Genomic DNA, 15,260 nt, shown 5'->3' with positions numbered 1-15,260 from the left:
CAGCTGGCATCAGGATGCGATGAGCCAGCAAGGAAAGCTGGATGCATTTGTCAGCCTGACTACTTGATGCTGCTTCTTCAGCTCAGCATCTCCAGCGTTTTGGGAGGAGGATTTATTCCGCTGGCTGCTGCAGCCCTCTCGTGGCCACACAGACGCAGCCGCGCTCCTGCTGCTGGGAAAGCACAGCCCGAAATTCCGTGTGGGAGGAGAGCGTCTTGTAAAAAGCACAACAAATAGTTATTAAATAGCATGTCCGCCGAAGAATAAATATATAAATAAATGGAATAGACACTTAGGATGCTATTTATTCCAGGTGTACAAGCAGAGTCGTTGATAAATTACTTGCTTTTGAAGAATCAAAAGAAAAAATACAGATAAAGCACTAAGCAGCCGTGTTTTTAATGGGGTGTCCTATTTCATCTCTCCAGGCTGTCAGTAAACAGTCTGCTTTGAAGTGCTCCTTTTCTTCTGAGCATTTGCACATTGATTTACAATGGTGTGGGTAAATATTGTGCTCACAGATGGGTTTTGCTGAGAATCTGCTTATTGGAAATGTGTCTGCCTGGTCAGGAAACTCCAAGGAGGGATGAAAAACCTTCTGGGTTGGGGAAGATCTGGGGGAATTTGAACTGTGCCAAATTCCTGCAAAGATTAACAGACAGATTGGAGCCTATAGAACAAACAGTAGAATGGATCAAAGGGAAAAGCTTGTGCACAGGTATGGTGCACAGGTATTCCTCTGGAGGAGGTTGTCTAGTTTGGACCGATGTTTCTTGAAATAACAGCAACAGTACCTACAGACCAGGGTGCTGCAGTACTGCCAGAGACATATTATGCTACTGTTTTCCCACTACTTTTCTGGTTTTTTCCCTTACAGGAGTTTCAGGAAAAATGGTTGCCCTTCAAAAAGATGTGATAAAACCCAAACCAGACCTAAAAAACATACCCCAAAAAAACAAAGGACAGAATGGAGCTACAGTGACTCCATGGGCTCATTACCTTTTCAGACAGTGCGATGCTACTCCTGGCAGTAACTGCGTCTGGGCAGATGGTCAGTGAATGGGGGGGATAGGTTTAGCAGCACCAGCAGGGCTCTGGATGACAATGACATCTAATGTTTTGCAAGCCAGTGTGCTGACCCATGTGTTCATGATGCTGGAACAAGCCATTTGATCCATACCAGACATCAAGGTGGCAGCGGTACCTGAGTCCCTTCAGGTGCACACAGGTGTGTGCTATCCAGCTTGAGCATGGAAAAATCAGTTCATAGAGATGGGCTCTGTGCCTGCAGGTATTTTCCATCTAAGCTGGTGTTTTCTGCCCTGAGACCTCTTTGCTGTGAGGCTGGTGTGGCTGCAGGCAGCTTTTCCCCTTGTGGTCAGTCCAAGGTCTGCGCTGCTCTAAGGCACTAAATGCAGAGCCAAACCCGGCAGGCATCCTGTGCAGCACCTCCCTTTGGAGCTGGCTACCCTGGCAGCACTTCCTTCAGTCCCCCAAACAGCTCAGGACCCTGTGGTAATAGTCTTATCTCATCTATATTAACATCTTAACCACATACACTCTATTTGAGTACTGTAGGTGCTGTTTTGCTGTGCTGTAGCAATGAGAGACAAGCTACCTCCCAGGGCTGCAGCACAAGGACAAGCTGCAGCTCACTCACAGCTCTTCCACATCCCCAGGCTCATCTTTCTCACTTACAAGAAATCCTTAATGCTCCCATAAAATGGTATTTTGCATATTTTTTGTTTTTAACTAAATAACCTCTTTGCTCTTCATTTTCTGTAAGCTCATATGTGCAGAAGAAGATGTGACTTTTTTGGTTTAAGATTGCTTTTATTTTATATGGAGACAAACTGTAGTAAGAAAGTAACAAAATTAATATCTGCCTGAAAGAGCATGTGGCAAGGATCATCCTGGGATCCGAAATATTCTCCAAATAAAAAGGCTGATAAATTTTTAAGACATGTCCATATTGCAAGATGCTGAGAGCCTTGGGGTAGTAAATACCTACATTGACAAAACCATGTGAAATACCCTAATGCAGAGCAACTTTCAGCTCAGGTCTGGGTGCAAAGCCGCTAGGATAAATCTTGCTGGTTTTGTCCAGCACAAATGGAAGCATTGGGTCTGTACATGGCCAGCACAAGGGCTGCAGCCTCCTCCTGGCTGCAAAGCAGCCCCTGGTCATACAGACCCGTCTTTAGGTGTGCAAACATGCTGGCTACATAGAAAAGTGGAAGTCCCAGAGTTGAAAGCACAGACAGGATGCTTACTGTTAAAAAGTCCATGTAGGCTTTTAGTGAGATGGAGCTCTTTACTTTCTGGAAGATATTCTCCTAGGGGTGGACTAAGTAGCCAGGGTGTAATCTTGGACCTGGTGACCTCATCAGGACAAGGAGCTCGTCCCAGTGTGGCGGGCAGCTCTGCTGACACTGGCTGGCAGTGGTAGGCTGCAGCTGAGCCCCACTTTCTTACCTTCTTGCCTGCGAGTCACCTTCTTTCTATGCTACATTTTCCTGTGACTGCATCACCCCCATCCCCACCCCAGCTTGTCCTCTGCAGTCAGCCCGGCTTTAGGACTCCACCACGATCATGCTCAGGTTGTTGCTGAAGATGATCCTGCCGTCCTTGGTGCTGCTGCACTCGGGCTGGCACAGAGCCTCCCGCAGCCGCTGCCGCAGCGCCGGCGGCGCCGTGCCCAGGAAGTCTTTTGTCCCCGTCAGGAAATCCATCATGAGGCCGCCAACTGCGTCCCCCTCGACGAAGCACTCGGTGATATCCCATCCCGACGGGAACTCGTACACGCGGTATTCGACCCCGAGTCTCTTCAGGACATCCGTGATGCCGCTGGAGGTGATGTAGTGGCCGCTGTCGGTGGAAGGCAGGCAGTCCCTGTATTTCTTCCATAAGCTGGCCCACCCGCTGCTGTCTGCCAGGGCAGGAGGGGAGGTTACTTTTGCAAAGCCAAGGCAGTCAAGCACCAGCTAATGCACCTGCAAAATGAGCTGGAAATGCTCCCCAGGCCTTGCCAGGACCAGGAGGAGTGCTTTCCCCTTACTGGAGTCTACTTATAAAAGTCTGTGCCTAGAGAGGGGTAAAACTCTGTTTTCCCTCAGCCCTCCCTCCAAAACTCTGCTGTTTAAAGGAAACTCCTAGGTGATGGTCTCCAGCACTGGGATTGCCCAGAAGGAGGGATACACACAGAAGTACCAACATGCTGACCCTGAACATCCACACTACCTGTTAACTGTCTCTTGGCTAGAACAGTGCAGATGTTTTTATACATCAAACTTCAATTTTAAGTGCACATCAAAGAATATATACCTGGAAAAATAGCCCCAAAGAGCAAGGGAAACAGGCTACAGGCAATGTGAGAGAGAGTTTTAATGGCAAACATGGGAAAGTGTGCTTTATCCACCCCACCATGAGCCCGAGATTTATGAAGTGACACAAGGGATAAAGCACTCTATTGTTTTTAATAAATGCCACCATGTTATAAGTGCCTCTTTTTCCTGTCCTACCATAAAGCCTGCAGCTCTTGGCAGCATTTCTTGTCCTACTGGGGTCTGGGCCACCACTGTGCAGAGATAAGAGCCCCAAAAATGGGCCCACCCAGAGCTCTGGTTGTGTTTTGACAGTGCTGATTTCGCCAGGAAGAAGGATTGACCCCCATTCATAAACAGCCACACTTCCATCTACTAAATCTTCATAAGCAGGGAAACCAGAACACAAAATCTGTGCCTTAGACATTGGGATCCAAGAGGCTAAGCCCAAGATTGCATGCTCCATATGAAATCCAGCACTAGTTTTATTTATCTACTACAGAATAAGTGCTACTGAAATCCCCAGGTAAACATTTGTGGCATTCAAATTCAAAGCTCTTCAAAACTCCAGGAATGAAGCAAAAAAAATAAAAGGTCCCACTTACCCGATAAAATTATGATCAGGAGTTTACCATGAAGGTCGAGGCAGCTGTGGAAAAACTTGATAGTATTGGGAATATCCTCCACACGGTACAGCATCTAGAAGAGACAGTTACACATAGCCATTATCCCTCCTCCACAGTGCAATGACCCTCCAAAGCCTTAAACCCTTTCTATAGAGTTGTTTTTAATTGTGTACCAGTTGCTTCCCAGCCTGTCCTGACTCAGCACACACATTTAGGGATACCTCACAGGACTGGGCGTCGTCAGCTTTGGTGTTTGTGGAGCCCCTGCAGAAGTTATTGCTCATGGAGAGCTGTCCTAAGCCCTGATCATCCTAACTTTATGCATACATCAGAAACTAAGGAAGGAGTGAGAGCTAATACTCCTATGTCAGAGCAATGCCCATTACCTGGATCATATGGATGAAGTCAAATTTCTTAGGCGTGCCTTTCTCTTTCACCTGCTGTTGGTACTCCGAGGAAGTGAGCTGGTGCCAAATAAAAGAGACATTCTGCAGGTCTGGAGCTTGATTCACCAACTCTGTTTTAAAAAGTAGAAAAACCCCTTGAATTTCACAAAGTAGCAGATGGATGGTCCTCACTGTACCCCAGGCAGCAGGTACAGCCTTACCTTTGTAAGCTGCCACATGCTGCGGGTTGGGCTCTATGATTTCGTTGTCAATAAGGACCCCTGGGTGCACAGCCTGCAGCATCCTGATCATTTTCAAATCCTGCTCACCTATTCAATAAACACAAATTCATTGCTTTAAGAAGTAGGCAAATGTGATGAACGGGTGCCAGAGCATCTGCCACCACTACTGCCAGGAAATCCCCTGAGCAGGAGGGAGGCATATTTGACCTTGTGGCTTGCATGGTGGAATCTAACTGTATGTGTATGTGCCCTGCAAAGTTAGCTGTTGGTGCTCCTCTGTTGCAGTCTAAGCTCTGGAGAAGCAAGCAGCAGTCTGTCCTCCGGTGCTAGGAAATTTCCAGGGTTTTTTGACGCCATGCAGGTCACTTCGCTTTTTTCCCAGAAATGCTGTGATATACCAAGCCTATAAAGTCCACCTAGTCCACCTGGAACAATGTAAATAAACAGCAGAGGTGGGCAGCGTGTCAGGACTTCAGCAAGAATCCTGTCTCTAGCTGATGGTGGGGCCTAAAAATAGTCCTGCCTGTGCAAATGTCACACTGAGAGGTCTTGATATGAGATACTGCATCCTCCCTAGCTTTTTGGCTGATGTACCAGCCATGAGAAAAGTCGTCACCTTTGGCAGGTGTTGCAATAAATAGAATTCAAGGAGGGAAATACTACCCATGCCAGCACTTCAGGGACATCCAGGGCAGGAGGAGTCCTTTGAAATTGGAGAAAAAAATACCCAAGGCCCCTGAGGAATGGAGTGGCAGCAGTGCAGGGTTGGCACAAGGGAAGAGGCTGCGGCTGCATCAGCTGAAGGCAGATGCACAGATTAACATTGTTGTCAGGAAGGAAGATGCCCATAGCAAACAGCTGAATCATTTTAGAAAGTCCTAAATTTCAGTTTTTAAGTACCTGGGGTGGGGAGCACCAGCTCTTAAAGGTGCTGCTGTGGGCTCCCTGCAAGCTCAGAGCAGGTGGGAGGCAAAGCACCACTGCCCCATGCCCATGCCACTGATGGTGGCAAATGAGTATACCAACAGCAAGTGGGTATCTTAAAAGCTGCTTGGGTTTGGTTTTTTTCACTCCATCTCTGCAAAATTCCTTAATCCATTCTTTGCAAGAGCAGGTAATAACGTCCTCAACCAGGCTGTCTGCAGAAAAGAAGCAGTAAAATACAATGCTCCAGAGCAGGGATTTCTCTGCTGCAGCTTGCCCTGCCGGCACCAACCCTTCAGCACTGACCACAGCAAGGCTGGGGCAGGAATGAAACCCCTCTGGCAACCAGCAGCCCATGCTGCTGGAACTGGTCATGGGAAAACACAGGGTGAGAAAATGTGATCTGGACTGGGACACAGGCTTTTAGGATGTAGAGTTGGTCACTAATCCCCATTAATATTTTCATCAACTAAACTAATTCTGGGGGCTCTGTGAAACCCGAGTCCATGCCTGGAAAGGTCAGGGATGAGACATAACCTTTTGCTCAGTGCCATCCCAGCTCACTCCCTCCCCAGACACAGACATTCAGCTCATGCAGTCGTGGGCAAGCTGAGGGGGTGTGGGCCTGTGCCACTGTCTTGTCATCTGTGAGGGGCAGTCAGCCAGGAAACAGAGGAAATTTTAGAGTTTTTATTTTTCCATTAAAACCTCTTCTGAAAAGGACAAAAGGAAAATTAAGGATGGTGCTAAAACTTCATTTTCCCCTTGTGTTTTCTTGGAGTCAAGATTTCTGTTTTATATTACTTAATGAAAATAGAATGTAATTGAGAACTGAATTATTTCTTCCTGCTTGCTTTCTCATATGCTCCAACATATTCCCAGTTGAGGAAAACAATCCAATGCTAATTTTCACTTACTCAGGAAAACAAGGGGAAAAAAGTGAGAAAAATACTTTCATTTGAAAGTATTAGCACTTAAAATTCAGCTGAAAATACTTTTCAAAGCAAAAGTAAACTCTGACAAATCGAACTGCTGTTTTTCTCTACTTTTTATTTTATCCCAGTTTCCCTAGGAGCAAAGTTAGCTGTTTCACCATTTTTTTGATTTTGTTTTTTTTTTTTTTTTTCTTTAAACACAAATACATTTAGAATTTTAGCTTTAAGGCTATTTTTCCAAAGGATGAGTTTCTCTCTGGGGAAAAATATCATTTGCAGTTAAACTCTACTTTTCCCTGGATAAAAACACAACAGTAACAAAGAAACATGTCTTGAAAAAGCTGATGCAACCCCATGCTAATGATTGTGGCCAGCTGGTTTTGCAGTATTGGGAACAGGGCATGGCCCAGCCTTGGCCTCCAGGATCCCTAAAAGCAGAGCAAAAAGAGAGATCCCTTCAGGTGGGTTGGTCTAAGGCAGGACTTTGTGTGGAAAGAACCTCTCTGATGTCTCTCTGTCAAGGTTTGAAGATGCTCTTATACCTAATCAGAAACAGGAGACTTTGCTTTGAGGCATATAAAATCAGGTGAGAGTCTTCAAGAGGCAGAAACTAACCTAAAATCACACACATCTCACTGCTCAGAAAGATTTGAGCAACAGCATTTCAGAAGGGAAATGGGGAAGAAAGGGAGGGAGGGAGGGAGCCTTGTTCTCACCCCAGCTCCACTCTTCCTTCTGCCCTTCTCTGTTTCAGTGAGAAGCATTGTCATTAATGCCTGAGTAGTTATCCTCATTGCCCAAAATTTCAGAATAACCTTCTGCTACCCACAGGGACCCGCATTCCCCAGCATCAGCAGTGCTGCCACACTCCTTACCTGTGCCACTTCCAACTCCCAGAACATTTATAGTCGATTTTCCATGGCCAAGACTGAAAGGATAAGTATGTGTTACTCAACCACACTATGTCACATAACTTTTTGTTTTCATTCTTGTTGCTTGGATGACACATTGGCCCAGAAATTTTCATGTTATGCACACAAATTGGGATAGAAATTGGAGCATCCCTCTTGAGCCCAGCTACAACCAGCATGGTGAGAGCCAGCCCAGTATTAGCAAGCTCATATTTCAAAGTACAGTAGGTACCAGGGTGTAGTGTTTCTCCCCCTTTACCAGAGAGTTTCCTTCAGGCTGTGGCTGGCACTGTGCAAAAAAGCCTTGGGGATCCCCAGGGCAAAGGGGGTAGCGGGGCTGTGCCTGGCTGGGGTGGGCACTGCTGAGAATGCAGGGACAAGGTGAGCTGGGGAGAACCTCTGCACCCTCAGGAGAAAATATTGGATATAAATACCCAGAGAAAGCAAAACCATCAGGCTATCCAGGTGATTGGAAATAACAGAATCACAGAATGTGCTGAGTTGGAAGGGACCCACAAATCATCTCTTATCAACATTAATCTTGATTAAAAATTGGGAGGAATCTTCAATAACTTTTATCTTAGAAAAATTACTTATTAAAGGACTCCAGTCATGTGGTTCATAGCAGAATATTTACTAACAGCCTGGCTCAAGGATGAGGGGCCATGTTCTGACTTGCTTTATAGCTTTATTCTGCTCTTGGGCATGGACTGTGTTGGGGAATTGAGTTTCCCATACATAGTCTCAGGAGACACCACAGCAAGGATTCCACAAGAGTGGAATGAGCAGCAAATCCTGAAGGGTGTGAGTAGCCAAGGAGACTTAGCTCTAATGAGGGTCAAGACCCTTTGACAGACCCACAATCAGCATCATAGAAAGCCACAAGGTTTTGCATCATTTAAATTCACAATAAAAATTTCCCAATACAATCTTCGAATTACTATAATTTTATTGCTTATTTTTACATATATATCTGATCCAGAGAATAAAAAATTCCTGCCCAAACTTTTTTCTCAATGGAGAATACAGTTGCTGTAACATCCAAAAATTATCCAAACTTGAAAGGGCTTTCTTATGGTTTGGATCTAGGCTGTTCTGAAATTATCTGCAGTTATCCAGTCTTAATATATTACATCAATACTTCACAAAACTGATTATCATTTGGTACTCAAGCAACGCAAATCGACTTAGGATAGAAATAAGGAAGTCTTAGGGGATTGAGAAAACCAAGAATTAGTCACTAGAAGAGAATTAGAAATGTGTTTCTGTTTAGATGGTGTGTGATGAAGTCCCAAAAGCAGGAAGAGAGCGCATGAGAGCTTTCTTTTGAAAAAAACAAACAACCAAAAAACCCCAAATTTAATCCGTGGAAAATCAGCTAATGAAAAGAGATGGACATGAAAATGAGGTCTTGATTCTTTCCTTAACATAAACTAAGAGGCAGCACAGTATTAATTGAAATAGCACATACTCTGGAGTCCTTTAGCAGAATATCCTGTAACTCACTATTAGGGGATTTAAAATTGAAAAGCATTAAAGTTCATTCCTGCCCAAAAAAACCCTTAAATGTGTTTGCTGACCCTTGTATGCAGGTTTCCCTCCTAGGATAACAGATGGCTTTCCCAGCTTGGTGGAAGCAATCCTTACCCAGCCATGATATTGGGCAGTTGTTCCTTGTTGAACTCATCCATGCACTGGTGCTCTGTTGAATGATCCAAAAATGTCTTAAAGGCCTCCACATACTCCTCAGCTGTGAGGCTTCTCATGGAAGGGATCGTATACAGCTCTTGAGAAACAAATATGGATTGCATGTTAGTGGTTTCAAGACAAGTGAAGGGTCAAAGCACTTACTTCATGGAAGAAACCCAACCCAACCCAACAGGAGAGAGAGATTTGGGAAGACGATGCAGAGGATGCACTTTCCAACTGGTTTGCACTCAGGGTTTGAAAATTATTCTTGGATATCCTTTGACATCAGCATTTTTGTTAAGTGCCTCATCACTAGGGGTAAGTCTGAGGAAAATGTCTCCAAAATGCTTAGGCAGATACGGGGACTGGAGGGTTTTTCTAGAAGACTAAAGAAGAGAATGTGAAGGGAATTGCACAGCAGGTCCACACCTGGTGGGGGCCCCATCACTTGTGCCTATACTGGGCAGTGTAACTGAGATGGGCAGCTACTGACACACTTCTTAGGAGAGGTGATGCAACACAAAAACTGCCACCTGCAGCTGAAGCAAAAATAGTCAACCCTGTGCACCTCATTTCTGACTCTCGCCAGCATGGGACTGAAATGGGCTGCCAGGGGGGTGAATTCCCTGCTGGGAACTGCAGCTCATGGCCAGGAGAGCAACTGATATCAAAATGTTTCATCTGAATGGGCTCATGTTCAAATGTGGTTGGCTGACAACAAGATTTCTCTCTCAGAGTCGAAACCAGGGATACTCCAGGGCTTGCAAGCAATTATTGTAAAAACTCCCTTTCCTGCTGTCTCATCCTAATGACAGAGCTGTTGCCAGGGCACAAGCTCTGGCCAACTGCTTGCGTGTGACGACCTACAACAGGACTAAGACCAGAAGCTCACGAGAAGATGGCCTGCAGCTGGGTACTGGCTCTGGGTCTGTAGTGCCAGCCTCGGTGTGCGAGATCAGCATTGGAAAGGCATCATTCAGTGGGGAAAAAATCAGCTTTTTCTCCTAGACAAAATGAGGATGAAGTGCAGGACACAGCAGAACATCATCATCCTCATTTTTGCCTTTCAGGGAGCTGCTTTCTTACCATCTGCTTTTAGTTGCCACTAATAAGAAAACTGTATATCTCATCCGGGACTGTGCAGTCTCAAATTAAATGACTCTGCTGTTTCCAAAACCACATGTCATTGACAGCTGTGTTTCTGGTCCAGAAAAATATCAACATCTACCCTCAACACTTGGAACTAAACCCTAACATAATCCTGAAATCACCTGAATTGCAGTCAGTTTACCTTCCTGCTTCTTTTTTTTTTTTTTAAAACAATCTCTAACTCCAAAAGAATTAAAATATGTTTGTAGTGATAGCAAGGTGAGTGGGCATTTTACTTTATTCTCCTTTTTTATTCTCCCAAATACCTGAATTATCGTGTGGAGTTGTCAGAATCTCTGCTTCAAAGTTCATGCTGGGGAAACTATTCCTGTAAGGAAAGTATAGCACTTCAGTTATTTGAAGAACCTGTATGTTTTTTTGAAGCTGCATTGAAAATGCAGAACAAAGGGAAGATGCTCCAGGACAGATTTTTCTCTCCTGATAATCAATGATTTGTTCTTTTTTACTAAAGGAAGTCAAAACTTCTTTGTTAGCTGATCATAGAGTCACAGAATTGTAGAATATTTTGGATGGAAAGGGACCTTAAAGCTCAGCTTGTACCAACCCCCTGCCATGGGCAGGGACACCTTTCACTAGACCAGGTTGCTCCAAGCCCCATCCAACCTGGCCTTGGACACTTCCAGGGAGGGGGCATCCAGAACTGGCCACCTGCACCAGTGTTTGTCTGTGTTGTGGAAGTTTTTGTACCCCAGCAAAATCATTAATCAGTCAATGCAGTTGAAGGCATTAGACTGATATTAAACATCCTGTGAAACCTTGAAAGAGCAGTGAAATTAGGAGAAGGTTATAGTGAGCATCAGCATCCAAAGTGCTAAAATATCTGCTTGGCCTGTTGTTTCAGGGACCCTTTTTGCTTTGCTTTTTTTGCCTTTTTTTGGTTGTTGTTTTGTTTTGTTTTGTTTTGTTTACTTCAGATTTTCCTGGCTGCAAATGTTACATCAGGTAACTTGCAGAAGATATTTGTTCGAAGGACAAAAGTCAAAGAGGGCATTTGGCCATAAATGTTTTCATTCAGTTACATGTTTTCACTCTTAGTTTTCTGGAGCTTTTTTTTTGTGAAGACCTCCAGCAATGGAGTCACATCTTCTTTCCTTTTAAAAAATGCCTCATGTATAAAACAGGGATGAGGTACCACTGGAAAAAAGGAAGGGAGGAAATTAAACTGGAGCAAGGACCTTGCTTCTGCAAGTAAAATGTTGGGCTGATCTGTCTATGCAAAGGGAATAGTCACCTCCTGGGTAACCACATTTCAGCATCAAGATGCACAGCAAGACTTAAGGGTGATATTCCTGTGTAACCTCTGTATAACCTAACACATCACTGCTCCCAAAACTTTGCTGTTAGAACATACTTTGTGAGAAGCAGTCTGAGATAGCAGACAGCAACCTACAACTCTCCTCTGCCATGGAAAAAAATTCCATGTGAAGAAGAAACAAGATAGGAGGTGGAAAAGTAAAGAAGGGAGTCTTGTGGTGGGGCTTTGAGGTGCCAATATGTAACAATTTGCTGGCAGGTAGCAAAGAAGTGGCCACAGGTGCAAAGAGCACACTGCTATGGTCGATGAAGGCAAGAAAGGACTGAGATGTCCCAGAGGTCTTGGAGATGCTGGGGCACTGCCAGAGTCCTGCAAGAGCAGTTGATTTCATCTGAGTTCAGTACCAAAGCCATGTAATTGTCTCCTGTGAGAAACTTCAAAGGTCTCGGTTTCACCACCCTGACCTCACCTCTCCTCAGGAAAGGCCTTGCGGAAGTTCAACAGGAACAAGCCTGAACTCAGCCCACCTCCATAAACTCCAGCTTGGCTGCAGGCCAGTCCCTCCAATTTCCACTCTACCCTCTTCCATCTCTGCCTACCAGTGCAGAGGACTGTTTTGTCCCCTCAGCTGGCTCAACCCAGCAAGATGGTTTTCAGAACAAATGTTCCACTAAAATGCTGAGGGGTAGTATGGCTTCCCCTGTTCCCCTGGCTTCCCTAGAGGAACAGCTCTGGGCATGAGCTCCATTTCTGACCGGTCAAATGTTTCCAGCCGTGCCAGGAGACCTGCCAGGTGACCTGGGCAGAGTGCAGCACAGGAATTCACCAGGACGGATGATGCCAAGATTACTCTTCCACTGACACTTTTGCCATTTCTCCCCAGGCAGGGGTTAGATTCCAAGATTGATTAAAACTTGTTAGTGGCAAGGTAAAATGGGAACAAATAGATTTCCTCTAAAATCTGGTTTAAAATCTAGGTCCTAAAATTTGAATACAACATTTTGGGCTGGTGCTGCCCACCCCAAGGCCCCACAACCCCACAGCAGGACCAAGCTGGTGACTGCCAGGGATTGGGATGCTCACAGGCTGCTGGTCCTGTCACAGGTCCCAGCTAAGATGGAGCTTTTATTAGCAAGGTTAAACTTCTTCCCTCCACAAACCAAGCAGGTGCAGGACACAGAGGGAATTCACGGTGTTGCTTTAAATGATGCAGCCCCTTTAATTAAAGAAGTTTTTTCTAGGAATAGATATACATTTCATTATACCTAAACTTAGGCTGTGGAGGGGCTAAAGGTCTCCCTTAGCCCCCGTCCCTCCCAGGACATGGGCACATCCTCTGCCACTCCCACCTTACACGCACCCATCTGTGACACAGAAACAGCGGGATGCTGGGGAAACACCATCCCGCTCCCTGCCAAAACCCACTTACCTCTTCGCCTCCGGGGCCGCGTCCATTGTCGGGGTGGATGCTGTCCAGGGACACAGGAGTTGGACGTTGATAATCCTCGTGGGTCCCTTTCAGCTCAGAATACTCTGTGCTTCTGTGACACAGCAGCTGGGCACGGGGCCGGGGGTCAGCCCCTAGGTCAGCATGTCCACCTGCCGCCCGCGCCGCGCCGGACGCTCAAACCCCGCGGCGCTGGGGGCGACCCGGGAGCGCGGCCGCGGCTCTGCCGGCACCTGTCGGGACAGGCAGCGTCACTGGGGCGAGGGGGGGAAACCCGAGCCCCGCGGGGAAGGAGCGGGGGGCCGGGGCGGGCAGTGAGCGGGGCCCGGCGTCCGCAGGGATGTCCTCATCGCGCGGGGGCTGCGCTGCGGTCAGGGGGAGAGAAACAAAAAAAGGGACACGTTGAGACTTCCAAACCTTTAAAGCCTGAGTGGAAGTGGCTGAGGAGTGTCCGGACGGACGGGAGGCTATTTGCGTTCACTTTTTAATGTGCTGTGAAACCTTCCTCCGTGCTCACCGCCCTGGGCAGAAAGGGACGCTTTCCTGCATCCTTGCCGCGCTGCTGCCTGACAGATGGGGCATGCACTGAGAGATCCCTGCTTTCTCCAGGGACAAGAGGACCTCTGACTGCCCAGAGACCTGAGCAAGTGATTTTTCCATCTCTGATTCAGGGGGAAATGGGGCGTAATGGCAGCACCTCTTGCGAGCACTGCAGCCCCGCAGTAGGGCATCCTGGCACACCCCCGGTCCTGCCCCACGAAGGGAACGGGGGTGGGCGGGCAGCCAGGACGGGGTGCAGCGAACCCAGCCTGCTCCCTCTCTGCTTGCTAAACCGCAGGGATTAGAAGGCAAGAAAGCATTTTTTGGGACAGCTGTCCAAACCAGAGGTGGCTGGAGGTTCCCAGGAGAGGCTAACACAGCAGAAGGTGCAGTTGTCGCTGTTCCAAATACAGGAAATCCTGAGTGTCCCTTGCACCCTGCATCAGCTTTTCCCCTGCCCACTTCCACAGGACTGATGCTCCTTTTGCCTAAAATCTAGTAACACAAATGTAAAAAAAGAAAGGATTTAACGACTTTCTATTTCCAAGTGAAGTCTGCTTGTGCAAAGAGCAGCATTAGGACCCTCTTCACTCCCTTCCCCTGAGGGCAATGGGTAGAACGGATTTAGCAAATGACAGATAAAGCCTCATCCCTTGCTGAGCTACCCAAAACACTGCCTGCCCCACACAGATCCCTGAGACCAGGGACCTCAAGTGGGGAGGCTTCACCATCAAGTGACCTGCCTTGATTTAGACTAGATTTGGCTTCCAAATGGATTCAAGTTATCCACTGCAAGGCAGGTCCACAGCAGCACATTAAGCTAGAAATGACTGCATTGCTACTCCTAACCAAAATATTCCAAATATTTATTGAAATATTTTGAATAGGTGAGGAAAGACAAGAACCTCTTTGGTAGATCTAAAGTGCAGATTTGGCTCCATTTGACCACCTGAGCAGTGATTTTTACATCAGTCAATTCAATCCCTAAACATTCCTACCAGAGGTGCCAGCCCCTGACACCAACTATGCACCAGTGGATGCACCTGGAATATCTCAGCTGCCTCATGACCCCCAGCCACCTCTGCCTTGTCCCAGCTAAGCTACCCCTCCATTCCCCCATGACAAGGCCAGGGATGGACACCCCGCAGGTCCCGGCAGGAAGCCATACCTCCCCAGAGCAACAGGAGCTGTTGAGAAATCTCCAGCATCCAGGAGCTGCGCAGCCCTTGGAAACCTCCTTGTACATCCAGGGGGTACTGATACCCCTCCGTGTCCCCTTGTGTCCCTCCCAGCTCCAGGAGACCACGTAGGCGCATGCCACAACTGAGCCGGCATTAGCCTACAACAACAGCCTTTGTTCCCCAGTGCTGGAAACAACGGGACATTGTGGGCAGCTGCCCTGGCCGGCAGAAATTGGCAGCAGGGTGGCTTTGGAGGATGTACCCTCTGCAAGCCGTGTTTTCGGGTGTTCTGGCAAGCTCGTGACTAAATCCGCTCTGAACTCAGTTTTCCGTGCAAATCGAAAAAGCTGGTGTTTGATCAGTGAGGTGATGGCTAAAGCTAGAGCTGGGCTGCAGGGAGAGAAAAACAAAGAAACTGTGTTTATCCCCACACACTGCGGCTGCAGAGGTCAGTTTTGGGCTGATCCAGCAGAAATAGGTCATTCACTTTCCCCAGGGCAAGCAATGCCTGAGGCTGGTATTGCCCACGGCCCCGAGCTCCCTCGGTGTTCCGTCTCTGTCATCCCATCATGACAAGCTTGGACCTGTGTCTCCAGGCGGAAAAGCCTGGATATTCAGAAATCAAATTTCA

The 15,260-nt window shown here is 46.9% G+C and overlaps 1 protein-coding gene across 1 annotated transcript; it reads right to left on the bottom strand.

Moving 5' to 3' along the window:
• Positions 1 to 2,300: 2,300 nt before the first annotated feature.
• Positions 2,301 to 14,759, bottom strand: LOC116789771 (carnosine N-methyltransferase 2-like). The gene is given in 10 exon segments (XM_032693960.1): positions 2,301 to 2,929; positions 3,929 to 4,022; positions 4,336 to 4,466; positions 4,557 to 4,664; positions 7,312 to 7,364; positions 8,995 to 9,133; positions 10,452 to 10,513; positions 12,891 to 12,925; positions 12,927 to 13,141; positions 14,617 to 14,759. Coding segments are annotated over 10 exon segments (1,233 nt in total). The 5' UTR covers positions 14,657 to 14,759; the 3' UTR covers positions 2,301 to 2,573.
• Positions 14,760 to 15,260: the final 501 nt, after the last annotated feature.

Source organism: Chiroxiphia lanceolata, chromosome 7, assembly GCF_009829145.1.
Source record: "Chiroxiphia lanceolata isolate bChiLan1 chromosome 7, bChiLan1.pri, whole genome shotgun sequence".
In the NCBI taxonomy this organism is placed as follows: domain Eukaryota; kingdom Metazoa; phylum Chordata; class Aves; order Passeriformes; family Pipridae; genus Chiroxiphia; species Chiroxiphia lanceolata.
Note: the sequence above shows the minus strand (reverse complement) of the source record. Positions and strands in the feature narration are given on the sequence as shown.